At 34.7% G+C, this 15,380-nt stretch overlaps 1 protein-coding gene and 1 long non-coding RNA gene across 3 annotated transcripts in view; both read left to right on the top strand.

The window, feature by feature from the left end:
• Positions 1–547: 547 nt before the first annotated feature.
• Positions 548–2,301, top strand: LOC112162392. The gene is made up of 2 exons (XR_002922065.2): positions 548–604; positions 717–2,301. It is a non-coding gene; the product is annotated as an uncharacterized LOC112162392 (long non-coding RNA).
• A 1,249-nt stretch (positions 2,302–3,550) lies between these two features.
• Positions 3,551–15,380, top strand: part of LOC112162602 (ATPase family AAA domain-containing protein 2) — an 18,104-nt gene continuing 6,274 nt past the window's right edge. The window contains exons 1-17 of one of the 2 annotated variants that reach the window (XM_036214172.1): positions 3,551–3,833; positions 4,590–4,654; positions 5,008–5,039; positions 5,370–5,463; positions 5,675–5,738; positions 7,767–7,896; positions 8,919–8,985; positions 9,314–9,376; positions 9,768–9,876; positions 9,984–10,099; positions 10,231–10,405; positions 11,236–11,324; positions 11,406–11,565; positions 12,179–12,269; positions 12,343–12,657; positions 12,722–12,833; positions 13,757–13,943. In XM_036214172.1, the coding sequence (XP_036070065.1) occupies positions 3,681–3,833; positions 4,590–4,654; positions 5,008–5,039; positions 5,370–5,463; positions 5,675–5,738; positions 7,767–7,896; positions 8,919–8,985; positions 9,314–9,376; positions 9,768–9,876; positions 9,984–10,099; positions 10,231–10,405; positions 11,236–11,324; positions 11,406–11,565; positions 12,179–12,269; positions 12,343–12,657; positions 12,722–12,833; positions 13,757–13,943 (2,022 nt within the window). In that variant the 5' untranslated portion in view covers positions 3,551–3,680. The remainder of the gene's footprint in view (positions 3,834–4,589; positions 4,655–5,007; positions 5,040–5,369; positions 5,464–5,674; positions 5,739–7,766; positions 7,897–8,918; positions 8,986–9,313; positions 9,377–9,767; positions 9,877–9,983; positions 10,100–10,230; positions 10,406–11,235; positions 11,325–11,405; positions 11,566–12,178; positions 12,270–12,342; positions 12,658–12,721; positions 12,834–13,756; positions 13,944–15,380) is intronic. The other variant, XM_024298425.2, reaches the window with a different exon arrangement.

Genomic DNA, 15,380 nt, shown 5'->3' with positions numbered 1-15,380 from the left:
GCTAACAGATTTAGCATCTTCAGCAACCACATTCTGCAAATTGCATTCACACATGCATTATCGCAGGTAATGCAACTTTTCTAGTTGTAATTAAAATACCACTGGGAGGGATTTTACAATTAAAAAAAAACATCCACTTCAATATTCTTCAAGTGATTGCAAACATCTTATAAGTTTTCTTTTAATTGTTTTTATAGTGTTTTTAGACAAAATTTAGGACACAGTTTCTGCAGAGCGGCGGTAGTTTATTAGAAATTTGCCTCTGAGTTGTGGGCGGGGACTGTTGTCACAGATAACTGAACAAAAAAATATGACACTTTGGTATCATGACACACCTGGAAGGTCTAATATTTTCAGCTGACCCTATAAAAATAAAGTGTGGTCACATGACCCTGCAGATTGTTTTCATTGTCTCCAAACTCTTGACTTTCTATACATTTTGTGGAAATTTCCAAATAAGCTTCTTTGTGTTTTTAACAGATGTTTTTTGAGAAAAAATGTTAAGCTATTTTTTTTATTTTTTTCTTCTTTTTTTTTTGCTTTTACAGGTGGACATGTGTGAATATATGTTCCAGGATGAGGAGTTTCTCAAGGTCTTGCCTTGGTAGGTGTTTTTTGGGGTAAAAACTGTATAAAAATCTCTGGAAATGAAAATCTTATTTATATATATATGTATATTTGAACATTTGAATTGAGCTTTCATTTTATGTCTACAGTGGGACTCCAACATTGATGCAGCTCCTACTTCACAGATGGAATTTTTTCTAAATTAAATAACAACATAAATGTGCCTTTTTTTTTAATTATTTAGACTGGAGACTTTTTTTCTTACTTGAAGTAGAATAATACATTTCAAGAGATTTGGTTGTTATGAAAAAGTGTTACTTTTGTGTGTATGGGAGAAATAATGTCAGAATTATGGATAATTATGTTCTGTGACTTCATGATGTTTCTGTGAATTTCAGCGTCTCTCTTTGGTTTTCTTATGACATTTAAGGGTTAAACAAAGAAAGTTAACAAACCTCGTCGGTTACAAAAGTGGTCCCCAACCTTCAGATTGCATCCTGGTACCAGGTCACCAAGAAAAAAAAAAAAAAAAACACACACAACTGACATTTTTTCCGTTTTATTTATAACCTGATTCTGAAGGAAGTTTTATTTTGAAAAACCACCATTCATTCTTAGTTTGTATTAGGTCACTTGGTTACATGTTGATAATCCATCCTTTGTTTTCTCAAAACGGCTGCACCGAAAACGAAATTGACAAAAACAAGCACATTTGGAAAGTTTCTTTTTGCAGAAAATACTGAAAGAGGAAGCAGAAGAAGAGCCTTCAACTTCAAAATAAAAGAAATAAAAAAGAAAAGAAAAGAAAATTCAGTCCAATAGTATAAGGATGCTGCTAATAAAGTTGCTTAAAAAGTATATTTGTTTATTATGTTCAGGGAATACCAGTTTTAGTGACAGATTTTTATTTTATTTTATTTTTTTGGTATTTATTTGTCTAAAAGTTTTAGTTTGAAAATACATTTTAGCTTCCACTTTGACAGTTATGGACTGAGAGAAAATCGATATCACATTTTAATGGTTCCTACACGAAATCTTGTGAACAAATAAAGTTAAAGCAGCTGCAGATCATTTCAAGATAAACTTGATCCTCAGAAGTTGAGGGAAACTGGGTTACAAGATGTTGAACAAATATTGACTGAAAAATGACATTTTTATCCGTTTTTGTTGCTTGGCTTCTTTTTTTCACACATTGGTCATAATTTCAATGAATTTATTTTATTTATTTAATTTTTCTTCTTTTCAGTGGTCAAATTGTTAAAGTTACACTTGTGTTTTTTTAAAAAAAACATGACATGCAGCACGAAATAGAGAATGTAGTCTGCTCAACCATGCATGCTTTTTGTTATATTCTTACTGATGCGAAAAGTTAAAAAACATATAATTTCTAAAAGTGCTTCCTAATTTGAAGTTCTTATCAGTTGTTATTGCCACATTTTAATACAATGTATTTTTAATTTTTAACCTGATCAGCTTTTCAGTAAACTGAGTTCAACAAGCAAAATAAATCTGCTCTCAGTATTAATGGATTTTCATGCAAATACTATTAAAACCCCCAGTTTTAAGAATGTATTTAGTTTTGAATCCTGAATGTTACGAGAGCCGAGACGTTTTAGTGTGTGTATAAATATATAAATGTAATTGTCTCGAATGAATAAATTAAATAAGCTGAATGTTTGGGTTTTTTCATTTCAACAATTTTTGTTTTACAAAATAAATCAAAAGATCTGCTTATCTTTAGTCTGTTGTTTTTTGTTTTTGCAACTTCACTGTATTTCATCAAATGTGTGCATATTTTTAAAATTGCAAGATATTTTTCACAATATATGTCAAATGATGATTCTTTTTTGATTTGCAGTTAAAAGTAATTAATAAACTTCAAATCCTTACTTTTAAGAGTAATAACTCAAATCATCAGTTTTTCAACTGTTTTAGTATTTTTCATTAAAAAAATTAAACTATAAAGACTACTGATTTTTAAATTGACTAGAGTTGAGTATACATTATTAAATTGCCTTTTATTATTTTATTTCTGAAAATTTCCTATGGTTTCATCTTTTTTCATTTTTGTTTTAGTTTTAGTTTGTGTTTAAATATACAATTACTATATATATTTTTATGTAATACATATGAATATATATATGTAATGTGTGAATATGATATTCATTATATTAAACAATACTATAAAAATAGTATTGAAATTTTGAGTTTTGAAACCTAAAAAACAGAAGATTTGAAGCTGAAAGTAATTGTTTATTTTAAAATAAAAAGTTTGGTTCATTTTACATTTCTTTTGGACAAACACCAATATTTTTTTAATGCATTATTTGGGTTTCAAATATTTATGATCCCAAATGTACTTCTTTTTGTTTTAGTTTAAACCCTATTTTTAGTATTATTCATTAAAAAATTGAACTATAAAGACTTGTGTTTATTAAATTGACTAGAATTGAGTCTTAATTTTTAAACAGCATTTCGTCTTTTTCGTTTTAGTTTTGTGTATAAATATACTATTACTATATATATATATATATTGCTATTTAATATATGTAATATATTAAATATACTATACTATAAAAAAGTTGGACTTTTTAGTTTTGAAACCTTAAAAACAGAACATTTGAAGCTGAAAATCTAAGTTTATTTTAGAATAGGAAACATTTTGGAAATTTTAATTTTTTAATTTATTTTTTTTGGCCGCACATCAATATTTCTCAAAATGTTTTATTTAAGTTCAAAAATGTATGTCCCCCAAATAGCGCTATAATATACTGCATATGAATGTAAACGTAAAATCCATACAACAAAAGCCTTGCATCATGTCGCCACTAGAGGGAGCCAGAGCTGCTTTCTGATGCGGCTCAGTCATCTTATTAATGCGCCATATCGCCACTAGAGGGAGCCAGAATTGCTTTCCGAACCAGTCATCTTATCAAGTTCTTGTTTGGGTGTGTTCACTAAGTTCACCTCGGCCTCTAGAGTCAAAGCAGGAGGCAGTCCATCTCCTCAAAACCACCGCGAACGCTCATGAAAGCGGCTGTGGTGGCGTTCACACCTCAGGCATGTTTACTTTTAAACAATAGGCGTTAAGGGTTGCACCATCCGTCGTTACCATGGCGACGCATCGCGGCAGAAAGGAAACGGCCCGGAGGAAACCGCAGCCAAAGCGGCAGCTCAAGCCGGCCAAGGGCTCCAAGAAGCGGCCGCCGGCCAAGGTTCGGGGCAAAAGTAAGGTGATGCGGGCCAAGAAGCGGGGACCGACCAAAGTGAGTCTGACTGTTACATCATCACCTGCGTGTCACGCTGCTACACCTGCTAAAAGCGCACGAGCCTCCCCAAATCACCAGTTAGATTACAAGTTAAAGGTGAAAAGTTAGTGTAAAATATATATATATATAACACAAAAACGTGTAAAAAAAAGGAAGTATAATCATTTATTTAAAATATTGTAACTACATAACGTTTTCTATTAACAGCTGTTGTTAAAAACATTACATCTGGCTACAAAGTTGTTAATTTAATTATTATTATTATTATTATTATTTTTACAAATGATCTTTAAAAAAACAGTTTAGTTTTTTATTTGTATTGACAGGTCAGTAATTGTCTCTAAAGTGAGTAAAAGTATTCTCAAAAAATATGTAAATATTTATCAGAAGAAATATTCAAGTTATTGTAATATTTTTTGTTTGTGTTTAAAATGTTAACCTTAAATTAAAACTGCCACCACGTTTTTTCCTAAGAGTTTTTTTGTCTGATGGTTTATCATGTTGACTGATAGTTAAAATCAGCTTTTTAGCCAAATTAAAAAAAATAATAAAATAAAATAAGCATGTCTACTACATGAAAAATAACACATTTTCTTTTTAATTTTAACAATAATTATATGATGATATTTGGGGGATTTTATCTTTTTTTTATTTATGTTTCTAATGATGTAATTGTACTTTTTGTCAATTTTTAGGACCTTTTATGATTTATATTTTAATTTTCAGAAAACTAACATTTGAATTTCTCTTTAGGGACCTCGTGCTGCGGCTAAAAAGAAGAGTCGCACGAGTTCACAGCAAACCAGAGCTGTCATCAGGTCAGAAATTGAAAACACAGTAACTTTATGTATCTAGAAAATATTTATTTTCATCTTCAATGCCTAAAAAAACGTGTTTGAAAAATTTTAAATGCATAAATGTAATGGACAAAACACCAAAACATATACAATCAAAAATAATTTCATTCTTCACTAAATGGAACAGATTTTGATTTTGCACCAGGATGCAATCTTGATTTAATTGTTCATCCAATGCACTTAAAATAATCAAATAGGTGATATGGAATCAAAGATTATTACTCTTTCAAATATTTTCATTATTCATTTAAATACACATTTTATTTAAATAGTTATTTACAGTTATGTGAAGAAAATGTTGTTTTTGTTGACAGGAGAAAATCTCCAAGACTGAAGAAACCTGCAGGTAAGAGCAGCAACTTCTGCAGCTAAAGTTCAAACTTTTTAAAATATGTGAAAAACCACATAAAAAATGATAAAACTGATTTTTTTTTTCAAAATATATCCATTCTTTTCCTAATTATATCAGTTTTATTACAATTTTAGAAGAGCGTAATGTAAAAATGTTGTGATATTATATTAGAGATGGAAAAACGTTAAAAAAACAGAAGAATTCTCAATGCAACTATATGGTTTCCACATCTTTAAGCTCTTTTAGTCGTATTTTTGGGGAGTTTTAATGTATTCCAAAAAAAAAAAAAAAGACAACGTTCTACTTTTTAATGAATCTCTGCAGGGGTCAGGAGGAGTGGACAGAGCAAAAGCAGCAGATCCACCAAACCTACAGGCAGAAGTGAGGCGTCTAAGAAGACGAGCGGCATCCGCAAAAAGTAAAATTCCTCCGGAAAAATGACTAAAAATGGTTTATTAAATCAAATTTCAACCGTTTTTCCATTTGAAGCTAGTGCTTTTTAACTGTAATCTTTTGAATCTTATCACACTACAATTAAAGCTATTTTATTAATGAAAATCTAGTTTTATTTATGAAAAAGAAGGCTTCTAACAATATTTTGATTTGTGTTTTCTGACCCGCATGAACAGGCTGGTCCAGAAGAAGACGAACAACACCAAGTCAAAGAAGCTCCTCAAGACCAACAAAAGCCGAGTGAGTTACTCTGCAGATGACTTTTGATAAAAGATGTTACTGGTGGAAAAAAAAGAAACTTAAAAAGTTAAAAAGTCCCATGTTTTAAGGAAAAATAATCTCATCAAAATAGCAAAATAATCTTTTTCAAAAAAACATTTTTTCTTAGAATAATTCCTGTTAAGACCATTTTTTTTCTCCACAGATAGATTTTTTTGGCTTATTTAAAGAAAATTTGCCAATGAGGGAAGGATTTATGACTTATTTCTCATTTTTTTGCAGTTTGATTAGCTATGGTATTAATCTAAAATTCCTCTCAGAAATGAATATAAAGAGATGAATTATTCTGGATTAAGATGTGAGGAAACCAAATTTAAGGCAGAAACTCCAAAACTCTGATTATTAAAGAGAAAGAAACTGTGGAACAGAAGGAGATGAACATCGGACCAAAAGTGGTTAAATTAAATCTTTTGTACCAGTAAAAATTCAAACTTTCATTTAATAATTATTTCATTTCATACTAATTATATAAACAATAATTTTCGAGGATTTCTGGTCACTTGTTTAATTTAAGCATAACAAATTTAGCTTAGACACAACTGATGTACATTTTAATTTATGAATAAAAAACAAGTGTTTAAATGAAAAGAAGTAAATGTTTCTTAAATCATTCATAATCAATCAAAATTATGAATTTTGTCTTTTGGTCTTATTCAACATATTGCAAAGTAGGTGCAGGAAAAGGCAAAAAACCCATATGGGCTTTTATTAGATTGATCTGATTTGATTTAATTTTATTTTCACACAAACTTAATAAAAACAGAAAAGTAATAAAGTGCTACAAAAAAAGTAGGTAAAAAAATGTATTATTCCCACCTACAATCTTACAATATTTTATATTGTTGCACATTATTTATTTGGACACAAAATAATTAAAGAATAAAAGCGTTAAAACAACATCATGCAGTCACGATTGTCTGTAAATGTCCAATTATGCTTCTCTAAAGTTTATAATAGTGTTCAGTTTTTACTCATTTTGATAGTTTTCTCCGTGTTTTTCCACAGAAATGCACTTTTTTGGAATATCTTTATACAAAGTCATTCTTTTTTAGTAAAAAATGTCATTATTTTTCCTGAAACTGTGGAAAATAGCTTTATAAATTAATTGCACTGTATTTTATTTTATCTGTAGCATTTTGTAACTTTGATTTAAAGACAAATGAAAGTACTGTATGTTATATAATTCATTTTTTAATTCAATTGAAGTTGATTTTATAGTGTGTAAAGATTGATACTACAATGAATTGAATTTGAATAAACCTTTATTGGAATCAAATCATGATACGATTCAAGATTGTCACATAAAGTGGTTGAAGTATTTCCAGAACAACCCTCTTCTGTGCACATTTACCGTCTTCGTTTGCTGTTTCTGCTCCTGATGCCTCTCAAAGTCATCTGAGGAGCATTTCAGAAGCAGTGTTTACGTCCAGGAGCTCTCGGGGTGGGCACTGCGTGTCTTATCAGGTCCCAGTGGGGCACTCGCTGCATCCTGCCCCACTTCTGCACTCGCAGCACTCGGGGAGGGGCTGGCTCCTCTATCAGCTGCCCCCACATTGGAGAGCAGCTGAGCCTGAGAGAGTCGGCTTCAGGTTCTCCTATCGGGGGCCTGGAGATCAGCTGTTTGGTTGAACGTCACGTAACGAGGAGTCAGCAGAGTTTTATCGTGTTTTATGTCTCAAAGCTGATCTATTTTTGGAGTTTGTGTCAACAAACTGCAATAATCTGAGCCCAAACATGTCATTTTTAATTTATTGTTTAATCTCAAATCTATTTCTTGTCTTATTTTGAAAATCTTTTTCTATTTCCTGTCTGTCTAACATCAAAGGAAAAATTTATTTAAGAATTTCTCTAAAGATTTTACCCTAAAATAAACTTTTAAAACAAGTTTGCTTCAACATTTGACTAAATTTAAGTTTTTAAGTTGCTAAAATTGTTTATCCTTAACTTTCCAATTGTTCCTGATGGCAAATATTTTTATGTTAACTATAGGTGATCTACTCAGCTGCAGTCATGGATGAGGACAGCGGCCTGGGAATGACCGCCGACGAGGACAGCAACGGCAGCATCAGTGACGCCAAACAGAGCCGAGACCCATCGCTTCACTGCGGACGCAACAGTGGTCAGAGCTCCGCCCCTTCAGCTAACAGTACTGGACAGAATCTGAAGCTGCAGGCACAGTTTGTTGTATTTATAGGATAAACTTGTCTATGTTTCACAGAAGATGTAACATCAGACTGTATTTATAGCAAATGTATTTTATTTAAAAAGTGAAAATGAACCACCTTCACTGACATTTTTAAACTTGTTCTGTTGTTTTCCTTAGAAAAAATAACCTTTTCAGTGTTTTATGAGAGATTTAATCATTTATTAAGGAAAGTTTCCCTTTTGTTTCCTTTAAATCACAACTAAAACATGTTTTTGTGACAAGAATGAACATTTAGTCTATTTTATTCTCTTATTCTATTCAGAAAATTTACCTGGAAATAAAATTAAATTGTAATCTTGCAATTGACTCAATATTTTGGAACTGTTTGCCCTATTTTTGCTTCTCAGAACACGTAAAAAATACAAAATATAAGATTTATTTTCTTGTTATAAGTCAAAAAACTATCAGTGGATCTAATAGAATTTTTTTGGTAACATTTTTTATAATAAATAGTAATATCCTGCCCTTTTAAGATGAAATTTTATCTTGAAATGAGTTATAAAAACTCATATTTAAGCATATTTCTCAAACTAATAGAAATATTACGGCTTAAAAAAATATGTATTGTTAATTAAAGTTTATATCAGCTTACAGCCATAAATGCGTACACTTTTCCTCCTAAAATATCATATTTCAAGCGGTACAACAGTCCAATAATTCATATTTCTATACCAACTAATCAAAATAAGTCAAAAATTGCACATTTTAATATGCATTTAAAATTATATATAAAATTATCAGTCCAAACCATAAGAGATATTACTTAAAATAAGATGTTTTCAAGATCAACAAAATATTAAAGAATAGGACTCTAAGGTAGCTTTGTCTGTGTAAAAAAATGTAAAAAAATGTCTTTAAAATATATTTTAGGCAAATATTTGTGTTTTTGTTGTGCTTATGATTGTTAAAATAATCCTTTCCTCTCTGTTGTCCAGAGTTTTTGAGGGGATCTTTCCCTGTCAGCAGCTCAGGTCCAAATGCGACCTGCAGAACTCCCTTCAGGTGAAGAATCGACATTTTCTTATATTTATTAACTGTACATGGATGGAATATTTGTAAACAGATAAAATGTTTTTACGCTTCTGAAGAGAAAAGCATTTTAGTAATTGTCTTACAAAGAACAAGTTTTGTAAACATTGGATTTTTAGCTAAAAAATGACAAATCTGAAGAACGATAAATGACTGTGAATTTTTGTCAGATTCACATTTTGTGGCCAAAAAAAACTAAAACGAAGCCAAATATTGAATATTTGTGAACCTCTTTTTACAGCTGTTTCTTGCATTTGTTCGGTGTTTTTATGATGTTCGGTTTCTATCTTTTGGATCGCAGCACGTGGTCTAATCAGTCGGATGAGGATGACTCTGATGACGAAGATGAAAGGGCATCCAACAGGTATGCAGACGACAGATCATCCATCTTCACTGAGGGTCACTTTTGGCTTTCAGATAAGCAATTTCAAGCTTTGACACACAGAATTTCAGTAAATCAAATTTACTCAACCCGTTTGAGCTGCAGAGAGAAAATGCTAGTGAGTCCAAATCCCGACCGAGTTATCGACCAAACAATCCTCACATCGATACACATCTCTTATCGTTGACATGCCTAGAAGAAGCAGCTGGTTTCTTTTCAATTCTTTTCTTAAATAAACTTTTGTTGAGGTGTCAGAAATGAAAATTCTGCTTGATTAACTAAAGAATTAGAGTTCTGAATTTCTCTAAATTTTATGAATAATCATCATTTTGTGTAAAATATCACTTTTTGCTGTCTGTGACGTCTCCGACAGCCGGCGGCCGCTCAGCCTCCGAACTGAGGGGCTTCTTGAAACTCGCAGGAACAAGTTGGCAGGAGGAGCAGGTCTGGCAGACATTGACCCGATGGCCATCGACGAGTCTGTGAGTCCCAGCAGGTCGCCATGAGCTGACTGCTGCTCCGCACGTCATATTTACATATTTATTTGGTCAAAGCTGACTTTTTGGAATGCTTTCCCGTCTCTCCTCAGGTGGGGTTTGACAGCATCGGAGGTTTATCCGGTCACATCTCAGCTCTGAAAGAAATGGTCATCTTCCCTCTTCTGTACCCAGAAGTTTTTGACAACTTCAAGATTCAGCCTCCCAGGTGGAACACAAACATTTGCATCATCACACCTCAGTCGCAATCAACGTTCTTCCAGTAGATTCTGAAGGAGAAAAGCAGCGTGAATTGCAGTAAATCAAAAAACAAACTTGTTGAACTGTTGTTTTCTCCAGAGGATGTCTTTTTTACGGCCCTCCCGGGACGGGGAAAACGCTGGTCGCCCGGGCGCTGGCCAACGAGTGTAGCCAGGGCAACAGGAAGGTGGCCTTCTTCATGAGGAAAGGAGCCGACTGCCTCAGCAAATGGGTCGGAGAGTCAGAGCGGCAGCTGCGGCTGCTCTTTGAACAGGTGACCATTCAGTAGAGCCTTCTCTGCTGCCCCCTGCAGAAACCACATGGAACTGCAGAGTTTTGAAATATCACAACTGAGTCGCCTTTTCATTTATGTAAGGGGTCTAAAACTGGCGGCCCGAGGGCCATTTACATCAAAAAAGTCCTTAGCAGCAGTTGCTAGCATCCTGAACTCCTGTAGTTTCATAGTGTCATCAGAAAAGTCGTTGTCAACAGTTGCTAGCGTCGTTAGCTCCTGTTGTTTCACAGTGTTGTCAGAAAAATCCTTAGCAACAGTGGCTAGCATTGTTAGCTTATGTTGTTTCATAGTGTTGTTAGAAAAGTCCTTAGCAACAGTTGCTAGCATCGTTTGCTCTAGTTGTTTTACAGTAATGTCAAACAAGTCCTTAGCAACACTTGCTAGCGCCGTTAGCTTATGTCGTTTCACTGTGTCATCCGAAAAGTCCCCTTAGCAACACTTGTTAGCGTTATTAGCTCTTGTTGTTTCACAGTTTTGTCAAACAAGTTCTTAGCAACACTTACTAGCACTGTTAGCTTATCTCGTTTCACAGTGTCATCGGAATAGTTCTTAGCAACAGTTGCTAGCATCGTTAGCTCCTGTTGTTTTACAGGACACGCAGAAGATATTACCTTTAGTACATAGAAATGAACAAATGTTCCATAAACTTGTTCAGTAGTCATACATAATGGACCAAAGATATAGACAGTGGACACAAAAGCATATTTTTGGCACAAATTCAACTCCATACAGCCCAGCCTTAGCCAGACTCTGCCTTCATGGCCCCAAGGTCAATGGAGTTTGAGATCCCTGGTTTATGTGTTCTCCAGGCATACCTGAGGCGCCCATCCATCATCTTCTTTGATGAGATCGACGGCTTGGCTCCAGTGCGATCCAGCAGACAGGATCAGATCCACAGGTCTTCACACTGTTTATTATTTCAAAGTGGCTGATTAAAGTCGCTTCCTGCACACATTTAACTTTCTTTCCATCCTTCCAGCTCCATAGTCTCGACGCTGCTCGCTTTGATGGATGGGCTGGAAAACCGAGGGGAAGTGGTGGTGATCGGCGCCACAAACCGTTTGGACTCCATCGATCCGGCTCTGCGGCGGCCCGGACGCTTCGACAGAGAGTTCCTGTTCGGTTTGCCCGACAAAGAGGTGAATTTCAACCACTAGCCGTCACTTCTAGCCTTGAGTTAGGAATGCGGTATTGCTCACATTGAAGTCCCACTCTGATCATTTTTTAAGCTATATGTATGGTAGTGCAAGACACATATTGGGATATGTATCGAGAGGCACGTATTGGTAAATGTATCGCACTGTGAGACATGTATTGGAATATGTAACATATCGTAAGACACACACACACACTGGGGTATGCATTGAATCATTAGACACATATTGTGATATGTATTGCATAATGAGACACGTTTCAGGATATGTTTCGTATTGTGAGACATTATCGGAACATGCATCGTATCGCTAGACATGTATCGTGATATGTATCAAATTGTGAGACACGTATCTAGATATGCATGGAACTGGGAGACACATATCGTGATATGCATTGAATCGTGAGACATGTATTGGAATATGTTCGTATCGTTAGACACGTATTTTGATATATATTAAATCGTGAGACATCTATCAGAATATGTATTTTATCATGAGAAATGTTTTGGAATATGTATCATATCACCAAGCTCTTGCCGATACACACCCCCAGTAGAAACTACAAAAACGTTTTCATCTGTGTTATTTTGTGTTTCAGTCACGTAAGGAGATCCTAAAAATTCACACCCGGCAGTGGAAGCCTCCTCCCTCTGAAGATTTTCTGGCTGAACTGGCAGAGAAATGTGTTGGTAAGATAGATGCCAGATAAATAACTGTAGTGTCTGTTGCAGTGCATTTATTGCGCCTGCTTTCCTTTTCCAGGTTACTGTGGCGCCGACATCAGGGCAGTGTGCACAGAGGCGGCGCTCTGCGCTTTGCGCCGCCGGTACCCGCAGATTTACAGCACCTCCCAGAAGCTCCTGCTGGACGTCTCCTCCATCTCCGTCAGCAGCTGCGACTTCGTGGCGGCAATGAGGAAAATGTCCCCCGCCTCCCACCGTTCTGCCGCCACCCCCGCCAAACCCTTGTCACCCGTGGTCCAGCCTCTGCTCGGTGGTGCTCTCCTCCACGTCATGGAGGCTCTGCAGCGGCTGTTTCCACACGCAGAGCAGGGCATGAAGAGGAAAAGAGAGCCGGGTGAGTCCCGGCTGAAGTCCCAAACGGCGGTTTAATGCTGCCACTAACGTCTGTTTGTGCACAGATCTGACGTCGGGCATCCTTGATGACGGCCTGATGGGTGGAGTGGATAACAACACTGCCACCTCTAACATCTCTGTGCCTTCTCCAAACAAGAACTTCCTGCACTTTGCCAGGTTTGACCCACAAGATTCTCAAGTTTTTAGCAGTAATAAAAGAAAAAAAATGAAAAGTTTTGGCTTCATAAGGACTCAAAACATCTAAATATTGTTTCCTCATAAAATAAAAACATCATACCATAGAGCAGGGGTGTCAACTCAGTTACACAAGAGGCCAAAATTGAAAACACACCTTTAGGCCGAACAGGAAAAACATTTAGACACTCTAAAACTAAATTTTTAAAGCTTTAAAAATGTAACTTTTTGACATAATTATGAGCTAAATATATAGCATTACCTGTGATAATGCTAGTGTGAATGGTGGAAGCTGAATTATGATGCTTAGGATGATAACTGAAATGCCTGAAGCTTATAGCCAGCTAAAATATTAGCCAAATGCCAAATTAGCCTAAAATACTTTTAAAAAAATAGGTTAGCCAAAACAGCTAGCATGTAGCTAAAAAAATAGATTAACCTTAAAATAGCCTAAAAACCTGAAAAAGCCTGAATTAGCAAAAACAGCTAGCATGTAGCTGAAATGTTGACTAAACTCCAAAAGAGTTTAAAAAATCTTAGTAACAAGGACAATTGTCCAAAGAACTAGCAGAATGCCAATTTTTAAAACTTTGAAACCGAAATTTTTTAACATAAGTAGGAATAATAAAAATGCAGGAATATTATTCCAGAATAAATCAACTTTAACCTCAAATAACTTTCAATTTACACTATAATTCTATCCAACCCTCGATTAATCTGGAGGGTTGGATAGAATTACCCGGCGGTACGGATCCGGCCCCCGGGCCTTGACTTTGACACTTGTGCCATAGAAGGTTATAAGTTATTTTATTTGATAATGGCTAAGCCTGCACCATTTATGTCATGCTTCTTTGATTACTAAAACACACGAGTGACTTCACATCTGCTTTTGTTGGTTCCTGCAGGAGTGCGGTCAAACAGCCGACCTCCCACCGCCCTCGGATGCTCTTGGTGGGCCGCCCCGGTTCTGGTCAGACGTCCCATCTGGGCCCAGCGGTTCTGCACGCTCTGGAGCGATTCACCATCCACAGCCTGGACTCTGCTGTGCTGTTTGGAGTCAGCAGCACCTCCCCAGAGGAGGCCTGTGCACAGGTAACCTCTGGAAATACAGGAGTTTGATGTTTGCTCGTGTTTTGCATTTAGGATTTTGCTGCAAATCAAAGTTTTGAAATCTGTAAAAAAAAAAAATTGATGCAAAAATATATTTATATTAAGCTTTTGTCACTAATTACTCAATAGTTTTGTCAATAACGCTTCATTACATCGTTAACAGATGGATTCATTTTTAAATTATTGCAAAAATTGTATCATAAATTGGTTACTTTTAATTGGTGCTGTCAATCAATTAAAAAATGAATTGGATTAATCACACTTTTGGGTTCTACTAGCTACAATTTACTAGGTACATTTTATATGACAATATGCAGCTTTTGTACAAAAAAAACACACAAGAGAGAAAATGTTTTCCTTTGTTTTTATTGTCTGAAATGTTTAAATGGATCAAGTGTTAACCCAGAAGTGTAATTGTGTGCATAAAACCCATCAACAATATGTCAAGTAGAACTGTAAAGAGTTTTACGTCTGCAGTATTACTCCAAGAATAGAAAGAGGCTGACATACAGCCATAAGAAACATTGTGTTTTTGACCACTCGATTCTGATTGGCTGCTGGGTGTGGCTGCACACCTAAAAAAGAAGTTTGAAGTTTGAAGAAGTCTGCACAATGTTCTATACTGTATGTGCAGACTTCTTCAAAGCAGACGTTTCATTCATCTTCTGGACAAAAAACAAGCAATAAGAGATTAACTTCCTCTCTTAACTGATGCTTTGTTTAACCTACCGTGACTATCAGTATATGTATCACTTTTCTTTGCCGTCACAATCAAGATTGCTTCCGGCTTGACGACGCTTTATTGTGTTACCATGACAACTGGCCGCACCACCTATCAAATAGTGCGCTTTCTGTGTAAAAGTGAGCTAAGCTGAAAAAATAACACAAACAAAGTACTTTAAATTGGTTGAACATGTATTTATCTTGTAAGACACCATGTTATAAGCAGGATAATGCGGGGCAAAGTGTGCATTATCTGAAATTGACGCACATGATCGAAGCCTGAACCTGCAAAAGACTGTTGCTTTGCGGAGTGTAATTAATTTGTGTTAATAAATATAAAAGCATAATTTATTTTTTTTTTTTTAATGATTGATAGTGTGTGTTGATGTTGACTTTTAACAAAAAATCTAAAATAATGAAATGAAAAGAATTAATTTTTTTAGAAGAAACACTGATTTGACATTTATAACTCTCAGTAGTTTTTAATCTTATAGACATAATCTGCCTTGTTGATTTTTCAAATATATGTGCTAATTTAAGCAAAAAAAATTGATAAAAATAATTTATTAATTTTGCATTAATATTTGCATGTTACAGTATGTTAATGCTATCATGTTTTTTCTTTTAAGTTAAAATGTCTGTTTTACCAGAGCTTAGTTGAAGATTGAAATTATGTTTTTTTTTTCCAGTTAGCAC

The sequence above is a fragment of the Oryzias melastigma genome, linkage group LG11 (assembly GCF_002922805.2).
Source record: "Oryzias melastigma strain HK-1 linkage group LG11, ASM292280v2, whole genome shotgun sequence".
Lineage (NCBI taxonomy): Eukaryota > Metazoa > Chordata > Actinopteri > Beloniformes > Adrianichthyidae > Oryzias > Oryzias melastigma.
This window is presented reverse-complemented; position numbering and strand designations above follow the sequence as displayed.